At 43.6% G+C, this 24,334-nt stretch overlaps 1 protein-coding gene across 2 annotated transcripts in view; it reads right to left on the reverse strand.

Moving 5' to 3' along the window:
- The window catches only part of LOC140555919 (rho guanine nucleotide exchange factor 4-like), a 90,997-nt gene that overhangs the window by 23,880 nt on the left and 42,783 nt on the right, over positions 1 to 24,334 (reverse strand). For both annotated transcript variants that reach the window (XM_072679267.1, XM_072679268.1), the window contains one exon: positions 1,839 to 1,984. In XM_072679267.1, coding sequence (XP_072535368.1) covers positions 1,839 to 1,984 — 146 coding nt within the window. The remainder of the gene's footprint in view (positions 1 to 1,838; positions 1,985 to 24,334) is intronic.

Below are 24,334 nucleotides of genomic sequence, written 5' to 3' on the forward strand. Positions count from 1 at the left end.
AGCTATAAAGCATTGAGCTGTGGAGCAGTGGAACTGTTTCCTCTGGAGTGATGAAGCTCCACAACATCAGTACCTGACCTCACTGGTGCTCTCTCTTGAGGTGGAATGCAGTCAAATCCTCACGGAAATGTTCCAACACCTAGTGTAAAGCTTCTCAGTAGAGTAGAGGCGGCTGTTGCATCTCCAAGGACCCTGATGTTACGCTTTGTGCCATACCGCCCACCCCTATGAGGCCTTGAAAACAAGGCCCATGAAGATTCTCCTTTCCTACCGATGCTGAGTCACACTCAAAGCTACCTTAATTATTTTGCTCTCCAGGTGGGCTCCTAATCCATCACACTGATTGCATGTGACGTGGAGCAGAAAGGCAGGAGATTGGCCTCTGGCCAATGATAGCTTCCCATTCTGCATCACTGGGAGACTCGTGGTATACACCGGGGGGACCGTAATTAGCTCACTAACAGACTTTACCTTGTCTGCCTCCTAATGAGCCAGTATCTTCGTTTATCGTTTCTCAAAAGTGAAGCAACCAAAGGTCTAGCGCCTCTGCTGGCTGGTTGCAGCATGATGTGTAGCTCCGCCCATCCTCATGTGTTTCACTGACAAAACAGCCCCGCCCATTTTCCTCCTCTAATCTGTATTTCCATCTCCAGCGTCTCCAAATTCCAACAGTCCGTTCTCCCTGTGCTAATATTGCCCATTTCTTTTATATTCTTCAGTAAGAAGGCGGGGCTACGCTTGGCTGGACGAGACCTGCATGGTGGCCTTTCTGTTCAGTACATGGAGGAGCCGAGTTGTTGAGGAACTTACATGAGCTGCACTTTTACTGTTAGAGTGTCCACTTACCGGACAAACTGGGAATCCAGGGGGAAATCGGCTGGAAGCTCAATGAAGGCGGTCTGAGACACTGTGGCTTGGTCTGGGAGAAGGGGGCTGGGCTACCAAATGAGTAGGCGAGTCTGAGTCCACAGTAACAGAGTCCACCTCTGTTGTGTACTGAGGAGACTGGGGTTGCAAATCTGACAACATGGTGGACAGTTTTGGCCTGATTTCTGCAGAACGGAGGGGAAAGGGACCACGACGTCCATGTGTTTTACAGCCAGTACCTGTATACCCAGTGTAGATGCTCTTTACTGCAATCTAATTTACATAGTCCTCTAGTTATCAAATGAATGCCTAATCCCTCTAACCCTTAATATTAATAATAATTTAATCTGGAATCTAATCTAATATTGAAAATATTTTGGAAATATCAATTTACCAAGGAATTCAATTGATTATGAAAATATTATAGTAGACCATTCCATGTAGGGTACCTTAATTTATTATTATTATTATTATTATTATTATTATTTCAGAAATATTGACACTATTCCAATTGCATGGTTTGGGTTTATATACAACTTTATAATCAAATGCATAATTTCCAAATATCACCATTATTTTTTCTCTCATAGAAATGAATGGGGTGCAAAACTTTTGGCACCCTTCTAATATTACATTGACACAAATAAACTAGTAACACCCAACCACCCACATGCGATACCACAGCAACAACTTGACAACCACCTGAGACACCATAGTTACCATTTAGGATGCTAAAGCGGTTGCCTAGCAACACTCTAGCAACCACTAAACAACACTTTAAAAATACAGCAACATCACTTCAGTCACCACATTTTTGTTGAGACCACACCACACGTTTGTTGAGACCCCCGGTTGTAATATTACTTTGCTCGTGTCTGCAGCACATGGTCGTGTTCACTACACACACACACAAACACACACACACACACACACTTCAGGTGGGGGTTCAAAATGAAAGAAGTGTGTTTTACCTCATTTATAGCCAGCTGCTCTCCTGCTCCACCAGGATGGCCGAAGCGGTGCCCCGAAGAGCGCAGGTCCTCATAGAGGTCCTCCTCACTGCCCACTTCATCACCCACACCCAACTTCTCTGAAGCTCCATCGGGCAGGATCACCGCTGAGAGAGAGAGAGAGAGAGATAGAGGGGGAGAGAGTTAGTTGACAGTAAAGACCAGTAAAGACAAACTGGAGTTAGATTCCCAGCAACACCACAGCTATACATGGCCAGGACGATAGCAGGGCCATCAGCTGGCCGGCACGTCACCTGCTGTAGCAGGTATAATGTTAAGATGACATCACAGATGTTATGTAATTGACCACAGGCCATTAAGCACAGGCTACACCTCACTGACCACAAATTATATGCTGGCATAAACATAATGAATCACTGAGCAATAGCACATTCATCCAGAGAGGAACCCTAAATGGAGCTCCAACCCTGAAAGCATTTCTGTGGAGCAGTCTTCACTGTGAGTAATCTCCCTCACACAGGCGAGGTTACACTGGGTAACACAGTTTATACAAGGCCACCGGCTCCAGTGGGACTGGAGACACTACGTTTCTGTCACAGAGTGAATAACATGACCCCAAACTCTCACACTCACACACACACACACACACACACACACACACACACACACACCAAGATAATTATATAATAAAGGTAGTAGTACAACTTGAACACACGTTTGTTTTGATCACCTGGCAGGACATACACCCTATATGTGTATATATACAGTCATGCCCGAAAGTATTCATACCCCTGTCAAAGTTTGACTTAAATTTACTTTTATTTAACCAGAAATAATATTTTTGCCTGGAAATGACACAGGCATCTCCCAGGAGATAACACGATGATGTACAAGAGACATCATTGTGGGAAAAAATATTTCTCAGCTTTTATACACATTTGAATAAAAAGTGGCATGTCCAAAATTATTCATACCCTTCTCAATAATTAATAGAAAAGCCTTTATTGGCTATTACAGCAATCAAACGCTTCCTGTAATTGCTGACCAGCTTTTTGCATGTCTCCACTGGTATTTTTGCCCATTCATCTTTAGTGATGAGCTCCAACTCTTTGAGGTTCGAGGGTCTCCTTGCCATCACCCTGATCTTTAGCTCCCTCCACAGATTCTCAATTGGATTCAAGTCAGGACTCTGGCTGGGCCACTGCAAAACATTAATGTTTTTGTCTGCTAACCATTTCTTCACCACTTTGGCTGTGTGTTTTGGGTCGTTGTCGTGCTGAAATGTCCACCGGTTCCCAAGGCCAAGTTTCTCTGCAGACTGCCTGATGTTGTTGTTGAGAATCTTGATGTATTGCTCTTTTTTCATGGTGCCATTTACTGCGATCAAGTTCCCTGGTCCATTGGCTGAAAAACACCCCCAAAACATTAGGTTCCCACCACCATGTTTGACAGTGGGGATGGTGTTCTTAGGGTTGAAGGCTTCTCCTTTTTACGCCAAATGGTGCACACATCATTGTGGCCAAACAATTCAATTTTTGTTTCATCTGACCATAAAACAGAAAACCAGAAGTCTTCTTCTTTGTCCAGATGAGCATTTGCAAAGGTCAAGCGGGCTTTTGTGTGCCTTTTCTGGAGAAGTGGTGTCCTCCTTGGCCTGCGTCCGTGGAACCCAGCAGTGTGCAGTGTCCGTTGAACTGTCTGCCTTGAGATGTCGCCACCAGCAGAGTCCAGATTCACCAGGATGGCCTTGGTGGTGATCCTTGGATTTTTCTTCACCTCTCTCACTATTCACCTGGCCAGCACAGGTGTCACTTTTGGTTTCCGACCACATCTTCTGAGATTTTCCACAGTGCGGAACTTCTTGTATTTTTTAATAATACTTTGCACTGTAGCCACTGGAACTTGAAAACATTTTGATATGGCTTTATAGCCCTTTCCTGACTTGTGAGCGGCCACAATGCACAGCCTTTGTCTTAGCCATGACTGTCCACAAACCAACTGCAGAGAGCTGCTGTTTTTCTCCTGTTGAGTTGATTAAAACAGCTGTTCCCAATGAATCAGGGTAATTAGGATGCTTTAAAACAGCTTGGACTATTTGGAATGGTATAGAACTTTGGATTTTCCCATATACTGTGACAGTTTTCAAAGGGTATGAATAATTTTGGACATGCCACTTTTTGTTCAAATGTGTATAAAAGCTGAGAAATACTTTTTCCCACAATGATGCCTCTTGTACATCATCGTGTTATCTCCTGGGAGATGCCTGTGTCGTTTCAAGGCAAAAATATAACTTCTGGTTAAATAAAAGTAAATTTAAGTCAAACTTTGCCAGGGGTATGAATACTTTCGGGCATGACTGTATATATATATATATATATATATATATATATATATATATATATATATATATATATATACACGTATGTATTATGCATACGTGTCTATATGTAAAAATGTCAGATGTGCTATACATATGCAAAGGTTTCTATAGCTATATGATATAGAAATATGTATCTATATATGTATAGATGTATATATATATGTGTGTGTGTGGGTGTGTATCTATATGTAATACCTTTATGTGTCATATGTACATATGTACCTATATGTAATATCAATGTGTCCCATATGAGCTATTTATAGGTCAGTATCTCATATGTCTCATATGGATTATAAAACTGTACCTATATGTAATAATAATGTGTTCAATATATATTAAATACACAAAAGTATCACATATGTATGTACATATGTATTATACATTTATAAGTACCTATATTTATATAATATATAATTGTAATGTGTCCAATATGTTGTGTATATATATATATATATATATATATATATGTATGTATGAACAAAGGTATATATATATATATATATATATATATATATAATAGCATTATGCCTCATATGTAACTGGCTATATGTAATAATATTATACCTCATATTTACCTAATAAGTACCTATATTTAATAATATACCCCATATGTATTATATACATAAGTATCTATACGTAACAGCATGATGCCTTACATGTATTGTTCATCTGTACCTACATGTAATGATAATGTGTCCCATATCTATTTATATATGTAACTTTACATATACATGTATCTATATGTTATAGCGTTGTGCCTCATATGTATTACAACTCTGTCAGTACCCACATGTATTATATCTTATACATAAGTATCTATACGTAAAGACATGCTGCCTCACATGTATTGTTCATCTGTACCTACATGTAATAATAATGTGTCCCATATGTATTATATACATGTAAGTATTTATATGTAATAGCACTATGCCATGCTTATATGTATTACACATCTGTACCTATATGTAATAATGTGTCCCACATGTAGGTAGTCTTAATGTGCCCCATATGTATTACATATGTGTGTAAATGTAACACATGATTATATGTCCCATGTGTATTACATAAGCAGTGTCCTCTATATGTGATAATGTCCTTAATTACCTGTATGTATGAACAAAGGTCCTAATCTTAACCTCGCATGTAAACACCCTCCCCCTTCCTCTCTGATGGTGATCAGGTCCTGCTTTGGATGCTTTGATGCTTCAGTGATCTGAGTGTACCTGCTACACACTCACTAAAAATAGCCGTCTCGACTCGGCCAATCATCGCTGCCGCGTATCCACGGCGACAAACGACCATGAAGACAGACCGTGAGAGCGTGTGGCTGACAAATCACCGTGGAGACACACAAGCTGCCGAGCGATGAGGGGAAGCTGATTTGATTACGAGACGTTTGTCGTCCTGTTTAACAGAATTTAGCGGAAAGGCCACGCTCACGCCTTCCGCTCCGACCCAGCAGCCCAGAGGGAGCGACCGGGTCTCTACGGCCTGATCTGATCAGCACCCTGCAAAGAACCCATGTACTCTCAGTCCAGGGGCTGGACAACCTGTTTAATAGGTGTTACACTGAAAAGGGAAGAAGCCAGTAGGAATAGTGAGGCAGAACGTTCTGGACAACAGAGATTACACTATATGTCCAAATGTTTGTGGACACCTCATTCTTATGAATGCATTCAGCTACTTTAAAAGGCACCCATATGCAGATGCACAAACACACGCAGCTGGTCTAGTACTGCCAATAGAATAGGACCATCTGAGGAAGCAAATAAACATGATCCTATTGGCTCCATGCTGCCTAATAATGCGAGGCGTGGGCTATAGAGGGGTATAAAGCCCCCCAGCATTGAGGAGCTGTGGAGCAGTGGAAGAGCTGTGTTCTCTGGAATGATGGATGATGGTGCTCCATTCAGTACTTTTGGGATGAGTTTGGGATGAGGCGGGTGGTGATTAGCCAACATCCTGACCTCACTAATGCTTACTAGTATTGCCAATAGAATAGGATTCTCTGCAGGAGCAGATAAACATGAACCAATGGCACCATGCTGCCTAATGCCAGGCGTGGGCTAGAGGGGTAGAAGGCCCCCTTGCATATTCCAAATATAAAGACAAGTTTATTTATTGATTTATAAGTTTTATTACTATTAACTATACTATACTTTAACTCCCAATCAAATAATAATAATAATAATAAAAAAGAAATATTCATAACTCAGCGTAACTGCACCTACTTGTCCACCAGGGGGCACTGCACCACACAGCTTTCTAAAAGTCATGCACTACAGCAACCCACAGTCAGAGTCCAGCCATTAAACTGCCTGTTATTTATGAGTGGCTGTGAAAAGCAGGGTCTACAGGGCTCATCTCTGGAGCGCGGTGGAGAAAGGGGCATATACACACTCCCAGAGGGCCATTCTTCAACAACACGGCCACCTAAAACCCACAGATCCATTAAAACACCCCCCCCCCCTCTCAGCCTCACTATCCGCCCATCCCGGCCTCTGTTTCCATTCGTCTCTGCCATGCAGGGCTGAGCGCTTCCTGATAACAGATGGCCCAGCGTCCGTAACTGACCACTGCAGCATTCATAAGTATGGACTGAGGTATATATATTTACGTGTTTACAATCACTATCTGACACTGCGTGACATACTGCCACAGAAATAAGTTAGCATGGGCTAAAAGCTAGCAGAGCCCTATCTTCAGTGCAAACGTAAGGGCCCAGGGCCCAGGGCCTCACCAACATGGCTTGTGGCTGACACTGCACTAGCGATGCTGGAGAGGTCAGCGGCCAGCACGGTAGCGAAAGGCTCTGCAACGCTGGCGGTTGCCGCTGCGGAAGTGATGCTGGACAAGGTTGCCGTAGCGATGTTACGCGGTAACAATGGTGTTCAAGGCATGCAGTTGTGATGCTGGGCGAGGTCTGCGCCTGGCATGCTAACACTGCGGTCAACCTCGTACCGATGCTAACCCCGCGGTAGCGATAGTGGGCAAGGTCAGTGGTCACGACGGTTGCAACGCTCTCTGCAGCACACACATATTTTGACTTGTTAGTCATCAGAATACACCATATGGACAAAAGTATTGGGACACCTGTCAAAAGAGTCTATCTTGCTTTTGTTGGAGTAACTGTCTCTACTGTCCAGGGACTGCTGTGAGGATTTGATTGCATTCAGTGACAAGAGCGTTAGTGAGGTCAGGATGTTGGATGATGATGATGATGATCACCACCTCATTACCTCATTACCTCAACTCCCCACCTCAAAAGTACTGGATGGAGCTCCTCCACCATCCATCATTCCAGAGAACACAGATCTTCCACTGCTCCACAGCTCAGTGCTGGGGGGCTTTATACCCCCCTCTAGCCCACGCCTGGCATTATTAGGCAGCATGGTGCAAATGGCTTGCATGCCCTGATCTAACACACATATGGCCCAGCTGAGACTGACTAGCTAGTTGCCACCTTTCCGTCACTCCTTCAGGTTGCCGTAGTGATTTAGGCCAAGCTTTCTGGTGAGGTACAAGCTTTCTTAGTTTTTTTTAGCCACATTAGCCTCACAGCGCCTGTACAAAACTAAAGAAGCAGATTTCTGTCTTAGGAGAGTGTGATTCTTACAAGATTTTCATCAAACTGCTCCTTCAAGGCTGAGCTGGGGATGAATTTGTGATGGAATAGCATGTGCTCATCTTGTCCAAGGGCAATCAGCAACGCTGAGGACAAGAGGAAGCTGTGGTCTGAAAGAGGCCGGTGGCTTTTCTTATTACTCTGAGTGGCAGCAGAGCGATTCTCCAGAGATTAGAGAAAAAGGGAAAGCCACCTTCTCTCACAATCCTTTAAGACATCTCAGACTGGGCTTCTCCGCATGTCAATCACACCAGATAAGAGGGGTTTAAAAGCTGCGGTTAACTCCGGACACTCAGGGTCATCCGGTGTGCTGCCTGTCCTTCAGGACGCCTGTTTCGTCTCTCTGTCACTTCAGAATAAACTGCTGGTTAAAACCTAGAGATAGATACACTGCATGTCCAAAAGTTTGTGGACACCCCTTCTAATGAATGCATTCAGCTTCTTTAAGTTGCACTCCTTGCTGACACAGATGTGCAAACGCACATACATAGCTTGTCCAGTCCCCGTATAGAAGCACTGCCAATAGAATAGGACTCTCTGCAGGAGCAGATGAACACAAACCTATTGGCACCATGTCTAATAAAGCCAGGCGTGGGCTATAGATGGGTTTAAAGCCCCCCCAGCATCGAGCTGTGGAGCAGTGGAAGAACTGTGTTGTCTGGATTGATGGTGGAGCTCCATCCAGTACTTGTGGATGGGATGAGTTGGGGAGTTGGAGACGATGAAGTGGGGTGGTGATCATCATCCAATGTCTTGACCTCGCCGAATGCAATCAAATCCTCACAGCAGTGCTCCTTCAAAATCTAGTCTTCTTCTCTGGACAGTAGAGACAGTTACTCCAACAAAAGCAGGATCTGCTCTTTTTAATACCCTTGATTTCAGAAGAAACAGTGAATGAGCAGGCGTCCCAATACTTTTGTCCATATAGTGTAGCTAGATAGATGGATAGATAGATGTGTGTGTGTGTGTCAGTATTATAACAACAAACCTCTTCTGCTCTATTTACCTCCCTGTTACTGAAGATCAGAAGTGTGTGTGTGTGTGTGTGTGTGTGTGTGTGTGTGTGTGTGTGTGTGCGCAGTAAACTCAGCCATCATCCTGCTCTCTTTTTATCAGGGTGATCGGTGATGTGTACACATGTGTGTGACAGGCCATGTGAGCCACCAGTGCACTGTTTATACAGTTACACAGCCTGCATCTCTACACAGACCAACACACACACACTCTTTACACACTCTACACACACTTCCAGCATATACACTGTACATCCAGCTCAAAGAGAGAGAGAGAGAGAGAGAGAGAAAGATGCAGTGCAGAGTCATATTAGTGTAAAATCCTGTAGTGTTACTCTACCGCCTCAGCCCACATGCTGCTCTACCTTCAGATCAAGCTTCTGGAGCTTCTCTCAGCTTGTCCAGAAATGCACGTGTAAATCTAGCTGTCCATGAGGGGGCGCTCAAAACGCATTTGTATTTACTACAGTGGAGTAAAACTGAAATACACTCCCCACCTGTAGGGGGAGCCCAGGAGCAAAAAAAACCCTGTTTACTCTGTTCAGAGGCCGGCATGTGGGCAGATCCTTCAAACTTCAAGTTACATATAAATATAAATAAATATAAATATCAGATTCTGATTCTGAATAATTAGTAAGTGCTGATTAATTCATTGTTTCTGATAATCAGTAGGTACTAAATTGCTATTTTTTGGGATTTTAATAATAATAATAATAATAATCATAATCATAATCATAATCATAATAATACTAATAATATTTAGGAACTAAATAATAATACAAGTACTGATTAATTAGTAGATAATAAATATTTAACACTCATAAAATAATATTAGAGATACATACTAAATTAGTACTTAGAACTGAATAATTAACATTTACTTAACAACTTTTTGCTACATAATTATTCGGTACTGAATAATTAGTAGATACTGAACATAAAATACTTATTCAGAGTAGGTACTACCTAATAGGTAGCCTACTGGACATTTACTTTCTGAATAATTAGCAGGTATTAAGTAATTATTGCATATGTGAATATTAGTAGGTACTAAATTAGTAGGAGCTGAATACTTAATTACTGAACAATTAGTAGGTACTGAATAATTAATACATACTGAATAATTAATACTTACTTTATAATTAATACTGATTGAATAATTATTAGGTACTGAATAGTTAATATCTACTGAATAATTAATACTTTCTGAATAATTAGTAGGTCCTGAATAATTAATACTTTTTGAATAATTATTAGGTACTGAATAGTTAATATCTACTGAATAATTAATACTTTCTGAATAATTATTAGGCCCTGAATAATTAATATTTACTGAATAGTTCATACTTACTGAATAATTAGTAGGTACTGACTAATTAGTAGATACTAAACATGAAATACTTATTGAGAGTACTAAACTCATATGTAGCCTGCTGAACAGTTACTGAATAATTAGTAGGTACTACATATTTAATTTTTAATAAATCATTGAGCGCAGATACTAAATAGGTAGCCTACAGAGCAGTTAATACCCAGCAAATAATTAGTTGGTACTAAATGATTAGCAGGTAATGAATAATTAACAAATTAGTAGGTACTGAATAGTTAATACTTACTGAATAATTAGTAGGTACTGAATAATTAGTAGGTACTGAATAATTAGTAGATACTAAACATGAAATACTTATTGAGAGTAGGTACTAAACTCATATGTAGCCTGCTGAACAGTTACTTACTGAATAATTAGTAGGTACTACATATTTAATTTTTAATAAATCATTGAGCGTAGATACTAAATAGGTAGACTACAGAGCAGTTAATACCCAGCAAATAATTAGTTGGTACTAAATGATTAGCAGGTAATGAATAATTAACAAATTAGTAGGTACTGAATAGTTACTACTTACTGAATAATTAGTTGGTACTTACTAATGAATACTTACTGTAAAATGTGTATATATACAAATATATCTTGTATAAATGTATATATACTGAATAATGAATAGGCACTGAAGGCTTAGCACTGAATAAACAGCAGGTGTTAAATTCGCAGGTACTGAACAATTCTGCCTGGCTGCATATCCTCAAAAACTAAACCCCGAATCACCGAGTTCACTCCTCCCCCTCCCCGGTTCCCTCGCTCTCTCTGCCTCTAGAATTCTCTCCCACGCTCTCTACATCCCCTCGGGGTCCTCAGCCCTGAGGACACACACACTCTCTCTCTCACACACACACACACACACACTATAAATCAACATGTAGTGTATGTGAGTAGCGTGTTCATGTGTAGAACTGCAGAGTCACTAATGCTTACTGTCAGACTATACAGGCGGACAGTCAGTGAGTGCCGGTTCTGCTTTCTACATGTAAACTACGCCAGCTCACCTGCTGAGGGCGCTCCCTACAGCTAGACCGACATCACATATCCAACAGTCATTCATTAGATAAGCCTGGTACACACTCCTACAGTGCGTAAGAGTGCAGGGAATTTAAACAGGGCCCCATACTCCCTCTGAAGGATAATGCACTATATGGACAAAAGTATTGGGACACCTACACATTCCACCTACAGGGGTTTTTATGACATCCCAATCTAAACCCATAGGCATTAATATGGAGTCGGCCCCCCTTTAGCCCCCTTAAGATCTAACAGCAGAGGGTTGGAGGCTTTTCTGCACTTTGCTCTGAGGAGCTCAGCACTCGGCCCTGACCCTACTCTCTAACTTTACGTGGTGGCTGAGCTGCTCTCTGTGAGCTGTTCCTCTAATCGCTTCCACTGTTCAATAATAACACCACTCACAGCTGATGGAGGAAGATCTAGGAGGAGTTCAGTGAGCTCTTCAGAACCTCCCATCCCTTCTGAGTGGTTAAAAGAGTGTCCCAATACTTTTGTCCATATAGTGTACATGTGTGTATCCGCCAAAGTGCACTGCATTACTTCTGTGCAGAGCAGTGGGCCAACGTTTGGTAGGTACTGATCACTGCATACCGGGAAGAAACCCCCCACAAGACCTGCCTGATGTTCTGGAGATGTTCTGATGACCCAGTCGTCGTCTAGAACCTCACAGTCTGGTTCTGGTCAAAGTGTCTCAGATTCTTAGGCTGCTTCAGCACCTTCATCACCTTCAAGAACTGAGTACTATGTAGATCCACCTCTCGACAGGAGCAACTGGAACCAGGTCATCAGTGGTCTTCACATCTGCTGGCAGTGGTTTTATTATGCCACTGGTTATGACCAGTAAATGAAACACTGACCCGCACTGGGTCCACTAAAACATCCCACTCTCTCAGTACAGACAGACCAGTCTGGCTCTGCTGGCTTTGGGAGGTAAACAGCGGCGCTGAGTTTGCCCTACTTTAGCGCTGCCCCTGTGCTGAGGACAGTAGGGTGGCTCTGCCCGCTGACGGCAGCGATGGAGTGATAGAACGGAGGGATGAGGGAGGGGTGAGGGAGGGAGGTGACAGAGGGAGTTACCCAGTACATCATCACCTGTCTCTCTCTCTCTCTCTCTCTCACACACACACACACACACACACACACTTCTCTTTCTCTCAAAAAATCACAGATCTAGGCCTAACCCAGTCCAGAATGTGGAATGGCATAGATATACTATAATGACAAAAGTATTGGGACGCCTATTCATTCATTGTTTCTTCTGTAATCAAGGGTATTAAAAGAGCTGATCCTGCGTTTGTTGGAGTAACTGTCTCTACTGTCCAGGGAAGAAGGCTTTTGAAGGAGCACTGCTATGAGGATTTGATTGCATTCAGCCAACAAGAGTGTTAGTGAGGTAGGGACTTAACACATACCTACATCTACCCACCTGGAGAGAGCACGGCCTAATTGTGCTCTCTCCGACCCGGGCCGCTGATGGCAAAGCAGCATGGCTCGGGATTCGAACTTGCAGATCTCTCTTCCTCTGCCTCTATGTCTCTCTCCCTCCCTCTTTCTCTCTCTCCACTGCAGTGGAGTATCTTCATGCCGTGGTTACAGAATTAGGCTGATTCATATATATCAAGTTCCTATCGCCATGGTTACTGAATTAGCCGCAGCGCAAGGCCACCTGCTCGCTTTGATTCACATTTGACTGTGAGGATGAGGAGAATACAGAGAGGAAGAGGGAGCTGCAGGAGTGAAAGAAGAGATGTGTATGAAGAATGAAGCTGCTGCACTGGAACATCACCCAGACGCCCAGACAGACAGTCGGAGCGCGAGTGGTGGAGAATGCAGCAGGGGACGGATGTCTTAATGACACTCGGCACTCCCCCGGGGCCCGCTGTCCCCCTGCTGACCCTAAGTGTGTGGGTGGCTGTGCCAGGCTGGGTAGACGCTGACGCCAAGTCTGTCCGAGAGACATCAAACACACACACACATACACACACACTACAGTGCCAGCATACAGTGGCATGCAAAAGTTTGGGCACCCCTGACTGACCTGATGACCTGATTTCCAAAAGAGATCAAAGTGGGAGATCAATCATTTCTTTAATATTTGAAATTATTATATTATTTTCAAAGTTTCAAAAAATTAGGACCTGAAGCAAAAGTTTGGACACTCCACTTTGGCAAGTTTCAAATGCTTTTTGTAAATAAAAAGCTCTAGAACCATACTGAGACATCTAGAACCACACTAAGGGTGTTTTCACACCTATAGCACGGCAGATAACCCCAAAACCCCACTGGATGTTCTAGATGCCCTCTAGAATAAGCCATCTACAATCACTTTGAGGTTTCTAGAACCATACTGAGAGCTCCAGAACCACATTGGGAGTTCTACAAGAATATTTAGCTATAATGAGTTCTAGACAAATGCAGAGAACCCCAAAACCCCCCTCAATGTTCTAGATGCTCTCTAGAATGAGCCATCTACAATCACTTTGAGGTTTCTAGAATCATGCTTAAAGCTCCAGAACCACATTGGGAGTTCTACAACAATATTTAGCTATAATGAGTTCTAGACAGATGCAGAGAACACCAAAACCCCACAGGATGTTCTAGATGCCCTCTAGAATGAGCCATCTACAATCACTTTGAGGTTTCTAGAACCATACTGAGAGCTCTAGAACCACATTGGGAGTTATACAACAATGCTTAGCTATAATGAGTTCTAGACAAATGCAAAGAACCCCCAAACACACTGAATGTTCTAGATGCCCTCTAGAATGAGCCATCTACAATCACTTTGAGGTTTCTAGAACCACATTGGGAGTTCTACAACAATGCTTAGCTATAATGAGTTCTAGACAAATGCAGAGAACCCCAAAACCCCACTGGATGTTCTAGAAGCCCTCTAGAATAAGCCATCTACAAACACTTTGAGGTTTCTAGAACCATACTGAGAGCTGTAGAACCACATTGGGAGTTCTACAACAATGCTTAGCTATAATGAGTTCTAGACAAATGCAGAGAACCCCAAACCCACTGAATGTTCTAGGAGGGAGGATGTGTCACGACACCGGCACACTAACATCGTAGTAGCGATATCGGACAAGGCTGTAAGGTGGTGCGCTACCACCGCAGTAACGATGCTGGTAAAGGGCATCAGCTGCCGCATTAACACTGAGGTGGCGAGGCTGGACAAGGTCGCTAGCCGGTACATTTTGGATAACTTGGGGGCGGAGCTTCTGAAGGAGCACCATCTGTTTTGCTGTTCAGAGCCTTTAAGGCACACCTCATGTTTCTGGTCCATGGATACAGCCCTCCTTCCCCCTGCTGAGTCCCTGGAGAGTGTGTGGATAGGGATGTATCCTGTGGTGGCGCCACCAGCAGGGCTGTCTGCTGGATGAGGCTGGTGAAAGGTCTCCAGCTGAAAGAAGCTAAGTCTATCTGTGCACGGTGGTCTTGGGGGGCTGCCAAGAGCACACAGTGACCAGGAATATGTGCAGAGACAAAATGGCTTCAGCCGACTGTCTCACTCTCCCCCCCCTCTCTCTCTTCATTGCTTGCTCGCTCCATCCCTGTCAGTGCAGTGAAAGTCACAGCTCGCTCCGAGGCGTCCCGTGTAGTAATGAGCCTATCGAGCTATTTGTTTTTGGCTCCATGGCCAACGGGCAGAGCCGGGCAGAGCACGTTCCATCACTGATGTGACACGACACATCATAGAGAGGGTTCTAAACACAGCACACACTCACACACACACACACTCATACACACACACACACACACACACACACACACACACACACACACACACACACACAGCACATCATTCAGCCAAGCTTTAAAACCTGCTCTCTTCACTTTTTAACACTACTGAAGCAATGGTGGCATCTACACTAACTGGCCACTTTATTAGAAACACCTACTTTGTACTTCCACTGACTGGCCACTAAATGATCAAACAGCTCTAACATCGCTACAGTCCTAGAACCGCACTGAGATGTTTAGAACCCTACTGAGAATCGCAGAACTATACTGAGAGTTCCAGAGCAACACTAAGAGCTCAAACAGATTTTTCTAGAACCTCACTGGACAGAACACTGAGAGTTATAGAACCTCACTGGACAGAACACTGAGAGCTCTAGAACCACACTGAGAGCTCTAGAACCATACTGAAAGTAGAACTATACAGATAGCTCCAGAACAGTAAAAGCTCTAACATCTAACTGAGAGTTCTAGATCTATACTAAAAGTTCAAGACTTTCAGAATAACAATCTAGAATGCTGAGGGCTCTAAAAACCCAACTGAGAGATCTAGAACCATAGTCAGAGCTACAGAAGAACACGGAGCGCTCAGACATCCCACAATGGGTTCTAATACCATAAGAACAGAGTTCTAGAACCAAACCAAGCGTTCTAGAAACACATTGCATCTGAAAGCGTGTCTGATCATGTCTGAGAGAACAGTGAAAACTCTGGCATCTCACTGACAGTTCTAGATCTATACTGACAGTTCTAGATCTATACTGAGAGTTCTAGATCTATATTGAGAGTTTCAGAATAACACTGTAGAATGAAGAGGGCTCTCATAATCCACTGAGAGTTCTAGAACCATAGTCAGAGCTACAGGAGAACACAGAGAGCTCTAACAATTTCACTGAGAGCTCTAGAACCATGTTGGGAGCTCTAGAACCATAATGAAAGTTGTAGAACTATACAGATTGCTCCAGAACAGTAAAAGCTCTAACATTTAACTGAGAGTTCTAGATATATACTAAAAGTTATAGAGTTTCAGAATAACACTCTAGAATGCTGAGGGCTCTAAAACCCCACTGAGAGTTCTAGAACCATAGTCAGAGCTACAGAAGAACACGGAGAACACATACAATCTCCCTGAGATTTCCACATTGGGAGCTCTAGAACCATATTGAGAGTTGTAGAACTATACAGATAGCTCCAGAACATGGAAAGCTCTAACATCTAACTGAGAGTTCTAAATTTATACTGAGAGTTCTAGATCCATACTGAGAGTTCTAGATCCATACTGAGAGTTCTAGAGTTTCAGAATAACACTCTAGAATGCTGAGGGCTCTAAAACCCAACTGAGAGATTTAGAACCATAATCTACATAGAACCATAGAGCTACAGAAGAACACTGAGAGCTTGAACATCCCACAGGGAGTTCTAATACCAAAAGTTCTAATACCATAAGAGTTCTAGAACCAAACCAAGCGTTCTAGAACCACACTGCTTCTGAAAGCATGTCTGATCACGTTTGATCATCACAGTAAATCACATTAATTGAAAAATGTTCAGATCTGATCTTAGGACTTAGGCCTTAGGCCTCTCAGACCTCCAGAGCTCACTCCACAGTCTCGGACACCAGATCCCAGGATCCCGCTCATCACCACACAGATACGAGGGGATGAGCACTGCATTGATAATGACAGCAGGGCCTTGTGGGTAATGTAGTCTTATAGATTGTATGCTGGCTGACAGAGACGGCAGCTGCACCCTGTTGACCCAGACAATGACCATGTGATTGGGGTCGCTGGGTTACTACGCTCAAACACACCACACACACCTTCACACACTGAGGTAGGGAACGAGGGCCGACATATGTCAGGGGACTTTATGGATACAGTACACACACACATGCACACACACACACACACACACAGACACACACACACACACACACACAGTCCCAGGAGATGACAGCAGTAAGGAATGCAGTTTGTCTGGAGGTTACTGCTGCTGGTGTTCACCGGAGGAAAGATTAAAATGCAAGATTAATGTTCTCCACCACCCTGAGCTGCTCCAACACACACACACACACACACACACACACACACACACACACACACACACACAGACAGGACACTCTGCTGTAATTTGTCATAGCCACAGCTATACCTGCAGTGTGGCAGCTACACACAGGCGGCTCCAGCTCGGGGCTCTGGGTGGGTTTATGCTTTCTGTGGTTAGGGAGCAGAAGATGATGGGCGGAGGAGAGCCGGTAATGGAGATGAAGGAGATCTGGAAGGAGGAGCTCAGTGAAAATCTCATTGACAGCCCCTTCCTCCATCCCCCCCTTACTGTACATGTAGTCTCTGGGCCGAGGTGTGTGTCTGAAGCTGGAGCTAACAGGTAGTGGAAGCTTAGACCCTCTACAGGAAGCGATTCTGCAGGGTAGTGGTTCCATGTACAGAACCATGAAACCTTTGTGGGAAAATTTATCATAGCATCACATTTATCACATTTATGGTGTTTATTATATTAAGCATATTTTATTAAATGCATTTATTTGCTTTATTCTATCATTTTAATCAAGTTTAGCATATTTGTTTTATTTATTTCATTTAATTATTTATTTCTTTATCATATATAAAATATTTATGGCATGTGTCATTTGTTGTATTTTTCATATTAATTTTTCATTTATTTTAAGCATTTTATAATATTGATTATATTCATATTATTTACGGTATTTGCCCAATTGCTTTATTTTATTAAGCTTTTATTTTATTGTATTTATCATATTCAAAAATGTTATGCTGTGTGTCATAAGGCTGTTTATTGTGTTTATCTAATATATTTATTTGATTTAATATATTTATTTTATGGTATTTATCATATTCATTTTATTTGTGCATGTATGATATTTAGCACATTTTTATATATATTTCATATTTTTTATATTTAGCTTATTTATTTAGCATATTTGCATGGTATGTATAATATTTATGGTATTAGCATATGTATTGCATATATCATATTTATGATGTTTTGTATTTTTCATGGTATTTATTATATTTATAGTGTTTACTGAATATATTATATTATATTTATAGTAGTTATATGTTTGGTTTTATTGTATTGATCATTTACAATATATATTCATATTTATTTTATTTATAGTACTGATTTGATTTACTGTATCATATTCATGGTATTGATTGTTAGCACGTGGCTCTGTAATGTAGTGGTGTGTAGTGGTGTGTAGTGGTGTGTACTGAAGGAACAGCGTTTCTCTCCTCTGTTCTGGTTTACAGACAGATTAACCCTCTAGAATTGAACCCGTCTTTCCTGCCTGCTTTCCCCAAACTTCCTGTGCAGTGGGGAGTGCAGGTCTACTGAGGAGTGTGTGTGTGTGTGTGTGTGTGTTGCTTTGTGTTTGATGACGCTGTTAATGAGCAGAGGTTGGGGGAAACAGGAGACGGGACGCGCTTCAGCACTGAAAGGAAATCAATGACGACCAGAGCGGAGAGTGGAGGCCGTGCTCCTGCTGGAGTTATTGATCAGGTCCGGAGCTTTAACAAACAGCTGATCACACTGACAGATTCTACCCCAGTGCCACAATGTGTACACTGTCATACAAGCACACACACACACCCATGCGTACGCATGCACGCCAGGTCCTGACATCATTATTCTGCCCCTCTATCTCTGGGGGGGGGTTAGTATAGTTTTTTTCACTAACCGATTCATTCACTTTGTACTTCACTGATTCAGCCATTTACTGATTCACTCATTCGGGCGTTCACTGACTCAATCTCTCAGGCAATTACTGATTCACTCTCTAAGGCAATTACTGATTCACTCAATCAGGCAATTACTGATTCACTCAATCAGGCAATTACTGATTCACTCAATCAGGCAATTACTGATTCACGCACTCACGCAATAACTGATTCACACAGGCATTTATGGACTCAGTCAGGTACTCATAGATTCAGTCACCCAGTGATTCACTGATTTACTCAGTAATCACTGACTTACTCCCTCATTCACTGAGTCATTCATTGATTTAGTGACTGATTCAGTAGCTTACTCATTCACTCATTTCATTCACTGATTCAGTCACTTGGTGATTCCCAGTGACCTCCAGCCCAGTTTCGGGGGGGGTAAATTAGCTGTGTTCTGATTGGCTGCCCTGTTCTGGTGGTGCAAAAGGGGGCTACACAATATTAGGCAGGTGGTTTTAATGTTATGGCTTATGTGTATCAACAAGAGCCCAGCTTAGTGCACATACAAGGTAGTATTGTATTGTGGGTGTTTCTAATAAAGTGGCCAGTGAGTGGAAGCACAAGGTAAGTGTTTCTAATAAAGTGGCCAGAGAGTGGACGCACAAGGTAGGTGTTTCTAATAAAGTGGCCAGTGAGTGGAAGCACAAGGTAAGTGTTTCTGATAAAGTGGCCAGAGAGTGGACGCACAAGGTAGGTGTTTCTAATAAAGTGGCCAGAGGGTGGAAGCACAAGGTAGGTGTTTCTGATAAAGTGGCCGGTGAGTGGAAGCACAAGGTAGGTGTTTCTAATAAAGTGGCCAGTGAGTGGAAGTACAACATGGGTATTTCTAATAAAGTGGCCAGTGAGAGGGGGGGGAGTAAATTAGCTGTGTTCTGATTGGCTTCCCTGTTCTGGTGGTGCAAAAGGGGGCTACACAATATTAGGCAGGTGGTTTTAATGTTATGGCTTATGTGTATCAACAAGAGCCCAGCTTAGTGCACATACAAGGTAGTATTGTATTGTGGGTGTTTCTAATAAAGTGGCCAGTGAGAGGAAGCACAAGGTAGGTGTTTCTAATAAAGTGGCCAGAGAGTGGAAGCGCAAGGTAGGTGTTTCTAATAAAGTGGCCAGAGAGTGGAAGCGCAAGGTAGATGTTTCTAATAAAGTGGACAGTGAGTGGAAGCACAAGGTAGGTGTTTCTAATAAAGTGGCCAGAGAGTGGAAGCACAAGGTAGGTGTTTCTAATAAAGTGGCCAGAGAGTGGAAGCGCAAGGTAGGTGTTTCTAATAAAGTGGCCAGAGAGTGGAAGCACAAGGTAGGTGTTTCTTATAAAGTGGCCAGTGAGTGGAAGCACAAGGTAGGTGTTTCTAATAAAGTGTCCAGTGAGTGGAAGTACAACATGGGTGTTTCTAATAAAGTGGCCAGTGAGTGGAAGCATAAGGTAGGTGTTTCTAATAAAGTGGCCAGTGAGAGGAAGCACACGGTAGGTGTTTCTGATAAAGTGGCCAGTGAGTGTACTGTATAAGCTCATCTGCAGTGTTTAAGGCAGTGTAATAAACTTTAGGAGGTGCTGACTGGTGGAGGAGCTGAGGTCTGGGTTTCGTAATCTCTCGCCCTGGTCCTAAAAGGGTCCAATGAAAGGGAGCTGGCAGAGGCCTGTGTGCACTTTCCCTACTTCCTCAGTCTATTCGCAGCACAATGAGGAGTTCTCAGTAAAGAACTGGCAGCACTGCGGTTAGAGAATTTGGCTACGACTCGAAAGCTCATCAGTTCAGTTCCACTTGAAGGTACTGGCATTGTACTGGTGCCCTGAAGTGGAGCCCATCACAGTAAAACCAGCACACAGCACAGGAGCCACAGCTACGCTGTAGTCAATCAGCCAAGACATGTTTGGTGTCTGAAGTTCAGCATCTTTACTTTTATACAGGAGCCATGAGGCAGATAATAAAAGCTTATACCCCATCAAGCAGCAACTGCATTAAGGGTCAAAAGTATTTGGACACCTGCTCAATTATTGTTTCTTCTGAAATCAAAGGTATTAATAAGAGCTGATCCTGTTTTTATTGGAGTTACTGCCTCTTCTGCACAGAGAAGAAGGCTTTCTACTAGATATTAGAGGAGGAGGAGAAGCAGCATTGCTGTGAGAATTTGATTGCATTCAGCAACAAGAGCGTTAGTGAGGTCAGGATGTTGGATGCTGATCATCACCCCACCTCATCATTCCCAACTCCCTTCTCAACTCATCCCATCCAAAAGTACTGCCTAGAGCATCATCCATCATTCCAGAGAACACAGTTGGGGGGAGCTTTATACCCCTCTACTAGCCCACGCCTGGCATTATTAGGCAGCATGGTGCCAGTAGGTTCATGTTTATCTGCTCCTCCAGAGAGTCCTATTCTATTGCATTTGCTCATCTATGTCATGCAATTTAAAGTAGCTGAGTGTCTCGCTAACGTTCTTGCCACTGAATGCAATCAAATCCTCACAGCAATGCCTCTCCAGAATCTTCTCTGGACAGTAGACACAGTTACTCCCACAAAAGCAGGATCGACTCTTTTTAATCCCCTCGATTTCAGAAGAAACAGTGAACGAGCAGGTGTCCCAAGGTTTTTTTGATAAACTAAATGACAAACTAAATACCCAACAGACTCCGCCTACTCGCACTGAAGTTATAAGCAGTGTTTTGGGCTGGAATGAGGCACATTACAGGGCAACCAATCAGAACAGAGGACATTCACATACATTAGTCTTAAAGGCACAGAGACCGACACAGCCTGCCGAAGCCTCCCGGATGAAGAAAGGTTGGAAAACCGTCGCTTTCGGACTTAAACCCACACAACCATCGTGAGCAGACTTCTGAGAAGACTCATTCGGACCCGCGCCGACCTGTTGTGAACCGGAGCGGTTCTGACTAACCCGCAAACAGATCTCATTGACGGCGGGTGTACGCTGAGGCAGCTGAGTGCAGCTGTAATCTGATCTGACATTTGTTCCTGCTGAGTTTTCTCGGGGGAGCGTTGCACGAGCGGTATTTTAAGGCTCCTCCCGAGCGACAGACTGCAGCAGGGACGAGCACATCTGCTCCAAAAGGTTAAAACGTGACGGAGAGAGAGGAGATAATCTCTCAATGCACAGAGAGAGAGAGAGAGAGAGAGAGAGAGAGACAGAGAGAGGTTACAGTGAGATTAAAGTGACCAGGGCATATGTGCTTAAACCCCGACACACACACACACACACACACTTCAGGTCTAACATCTGAAGTATCTCAGGTGTTCCCCTGTTGATTGTCATAAGTGTACAGGTAGAGCTACTGAGCTGGAGACCATAGACTCCACACCACCCTGCAGGATCTCAATTTCTGAATGTCAGCAAAAATCTTCTCCCACAGCTTATTTATTTATTTATTTATTTATTTATTTATTTATTTTCCTTTTTCACACATTTTTCCTTCCTATTTTTGAGCTGGCCAATTACCCCTTTAGTAGTAATCTCCCCTTGTCACAAGTAACACTAACACTGCTGATGGTAAGCCAGCCAGCCCTGGGTTTCGAGGCTGCCATCGCTATTTTGCAGGTCGGTTCATGATGTGTGTTAGCTTGGCTGGTTTGTCTCTACCTGTGTTTGAGTTTTTTTGGTCTCCTGTTTTAGCCTTTCCTGCCTTCAAATCCATACACCCAACCCCGGGTGGTCCAGCAGACTGAGGCGCTGTCACTGGGATCAGAGGATCGCTGGTTCGAATCCTGTTCACGCTGCCAGCCGGGACCCCGAGAGAGCACAATTGGAATTGCTCTCTCTAGAGTAGGTAGATGGCGCTCTCTCCCCCCCCACACACACACTAGTGTGGCACTGGCTGCCACTGGCGTCTGCTAGCCGGTGCATCACTGGCATTCCTGGAGACGCTGGGCACATATCGGAGGGGGCATGTATTGGTCTTGCCCTCATTAGTGTCGGGAGCATTGCATGCGATTGGGGGAGGGGAGAGAATATGTACGGGTTGAGTAATTGGTGATCTAAATTGGGGGTGAAAATAAGACCCTTGAGGAACTTTTGGAGGTTCTTCAATGTAAAACTGTGGAGGAACCTCCTAAGATGCTTTAAGGAACCTTAAAGAAGAAACAGATTCCTTGAAGGTTCCTCTTAAGAGGTTCCTCCACAGTCTCAAATAGAAGAACCCCTAAATCTTCTAACAGTGTGGGAAGAGACGGTCTGATTCAAAGCCCTCCAAACATCACACGAACTGTGAGCCTTCAGTGACTCACGACGAGCACGCTACGATGCAGCCTGAGGCTCAGTGTGGTTCCCATCATCCCAACGCATTACCCTCAGTTAAACTCACCCCAGAGATAGGAGGCCTCTGGCAGGTGTTAGCGGAAGTTTAAGAAGAGGTTGGTTGGTTTCACTTGACTAAGAAGAAGCTCATGCTTGACTTCACCCTTCCACAACTGGTGGCATCATGTGATTAGTGGAAGTCCTAACTGGTGGGTGGGAATTGGAAATGACTCCAAATTGGGGGAATACGAGGAATAGGAAGGCGAGAGAGAAACATCTACAGAAGGTAGAAGCAGAAGTGAGGTCATAGGAATTGTGACAGGGCTACAGTATGTACTGTAACCCTGCCACTGATTGACAGGTGGACCTAGAAGCAGGGAAGAGGATCAGGTGAGGTGGGCAGCTGAGGATGAAACCCCCTGCTGAGCAGCTCCATGTTCTGGTCATCAGCGTGGTGACAGTGGCCCGGAGGCTGAGACTCCGACAAGCTCCATCTGGACAGCTCATTATCCACTGTGTCCAGGCCTGAGCCTTACACTGCAGTCCTGATTACCCTGCTGTTCCTTTATCTTACTGACAACTCACAGAGCAAGCCAAGGGTGCTAGAGGAACCAGGACTCAAAAGGGGACCCTCTCTTGCTCTTGCTGGTTGGCTCTATTCTGAAGACCCGACTCTAGTAGTACATTCTGGTCAGTGACTCAACCTCTATAGCCAACGACCGCAAATTGGGCGTACATATAAAGGTAAAGGTGCACGTATTTGTCACTGTACAGTGTACAGCGAAATGTGTCCTCCGCATTTAACCCATCTGGTAGTGAACACACACTCACACACACATGTGTTAGGGGCAGTGATACACACACACACACACCCAGAGCGGTGGGCAGCCAACTCCAGCGCCCGGGGAGCAGAGAGGGTAAAGGGCCTTGCTCAAGGGCCCAACAGTGGCAGCTTGTCGAGCCCGGGAATCGAACCCACAACCCTGTTATCGATATCCCGGCGCTCTAACCGCTGAGCCACCACTGCCCCTATATCAACTGAATGGAAGCTAATGTAGCTACTCACAAGTTCACTTTACAACAACCTCCCAAAAAACATCAACTATGAACCATTAAAAGTTGATGCAAACTACTCAGACAGCCCAACTTTTGCTGACCGCTTCCAAACCCTGCTGGAACAGACTGCTGGTGCACTCTCCAGGGCAGGATTTGGACATCACTGCACATCAGATGTGCTCTCATAATGGCTAAGAAAAGGCAGACAGACAGACCATTCAAACCCTCAACAGTGCAGTCTTTCCTTTTAGACAGGCTGCAGATA

This window comes from Salminus brasiliensis, chromosome 5, assembly GCF_030463535.1.
Source record: "Salminus brasiliensis chromosome 5, fSalBra1.hap2, whole genome shotgun sequence".
Lineage (NCBI taxonomy): Eukaryota > Metazoa > Chordata > Actinopteri > Characiformes > Bryconidae > Salminus > Salminus brasiliensis.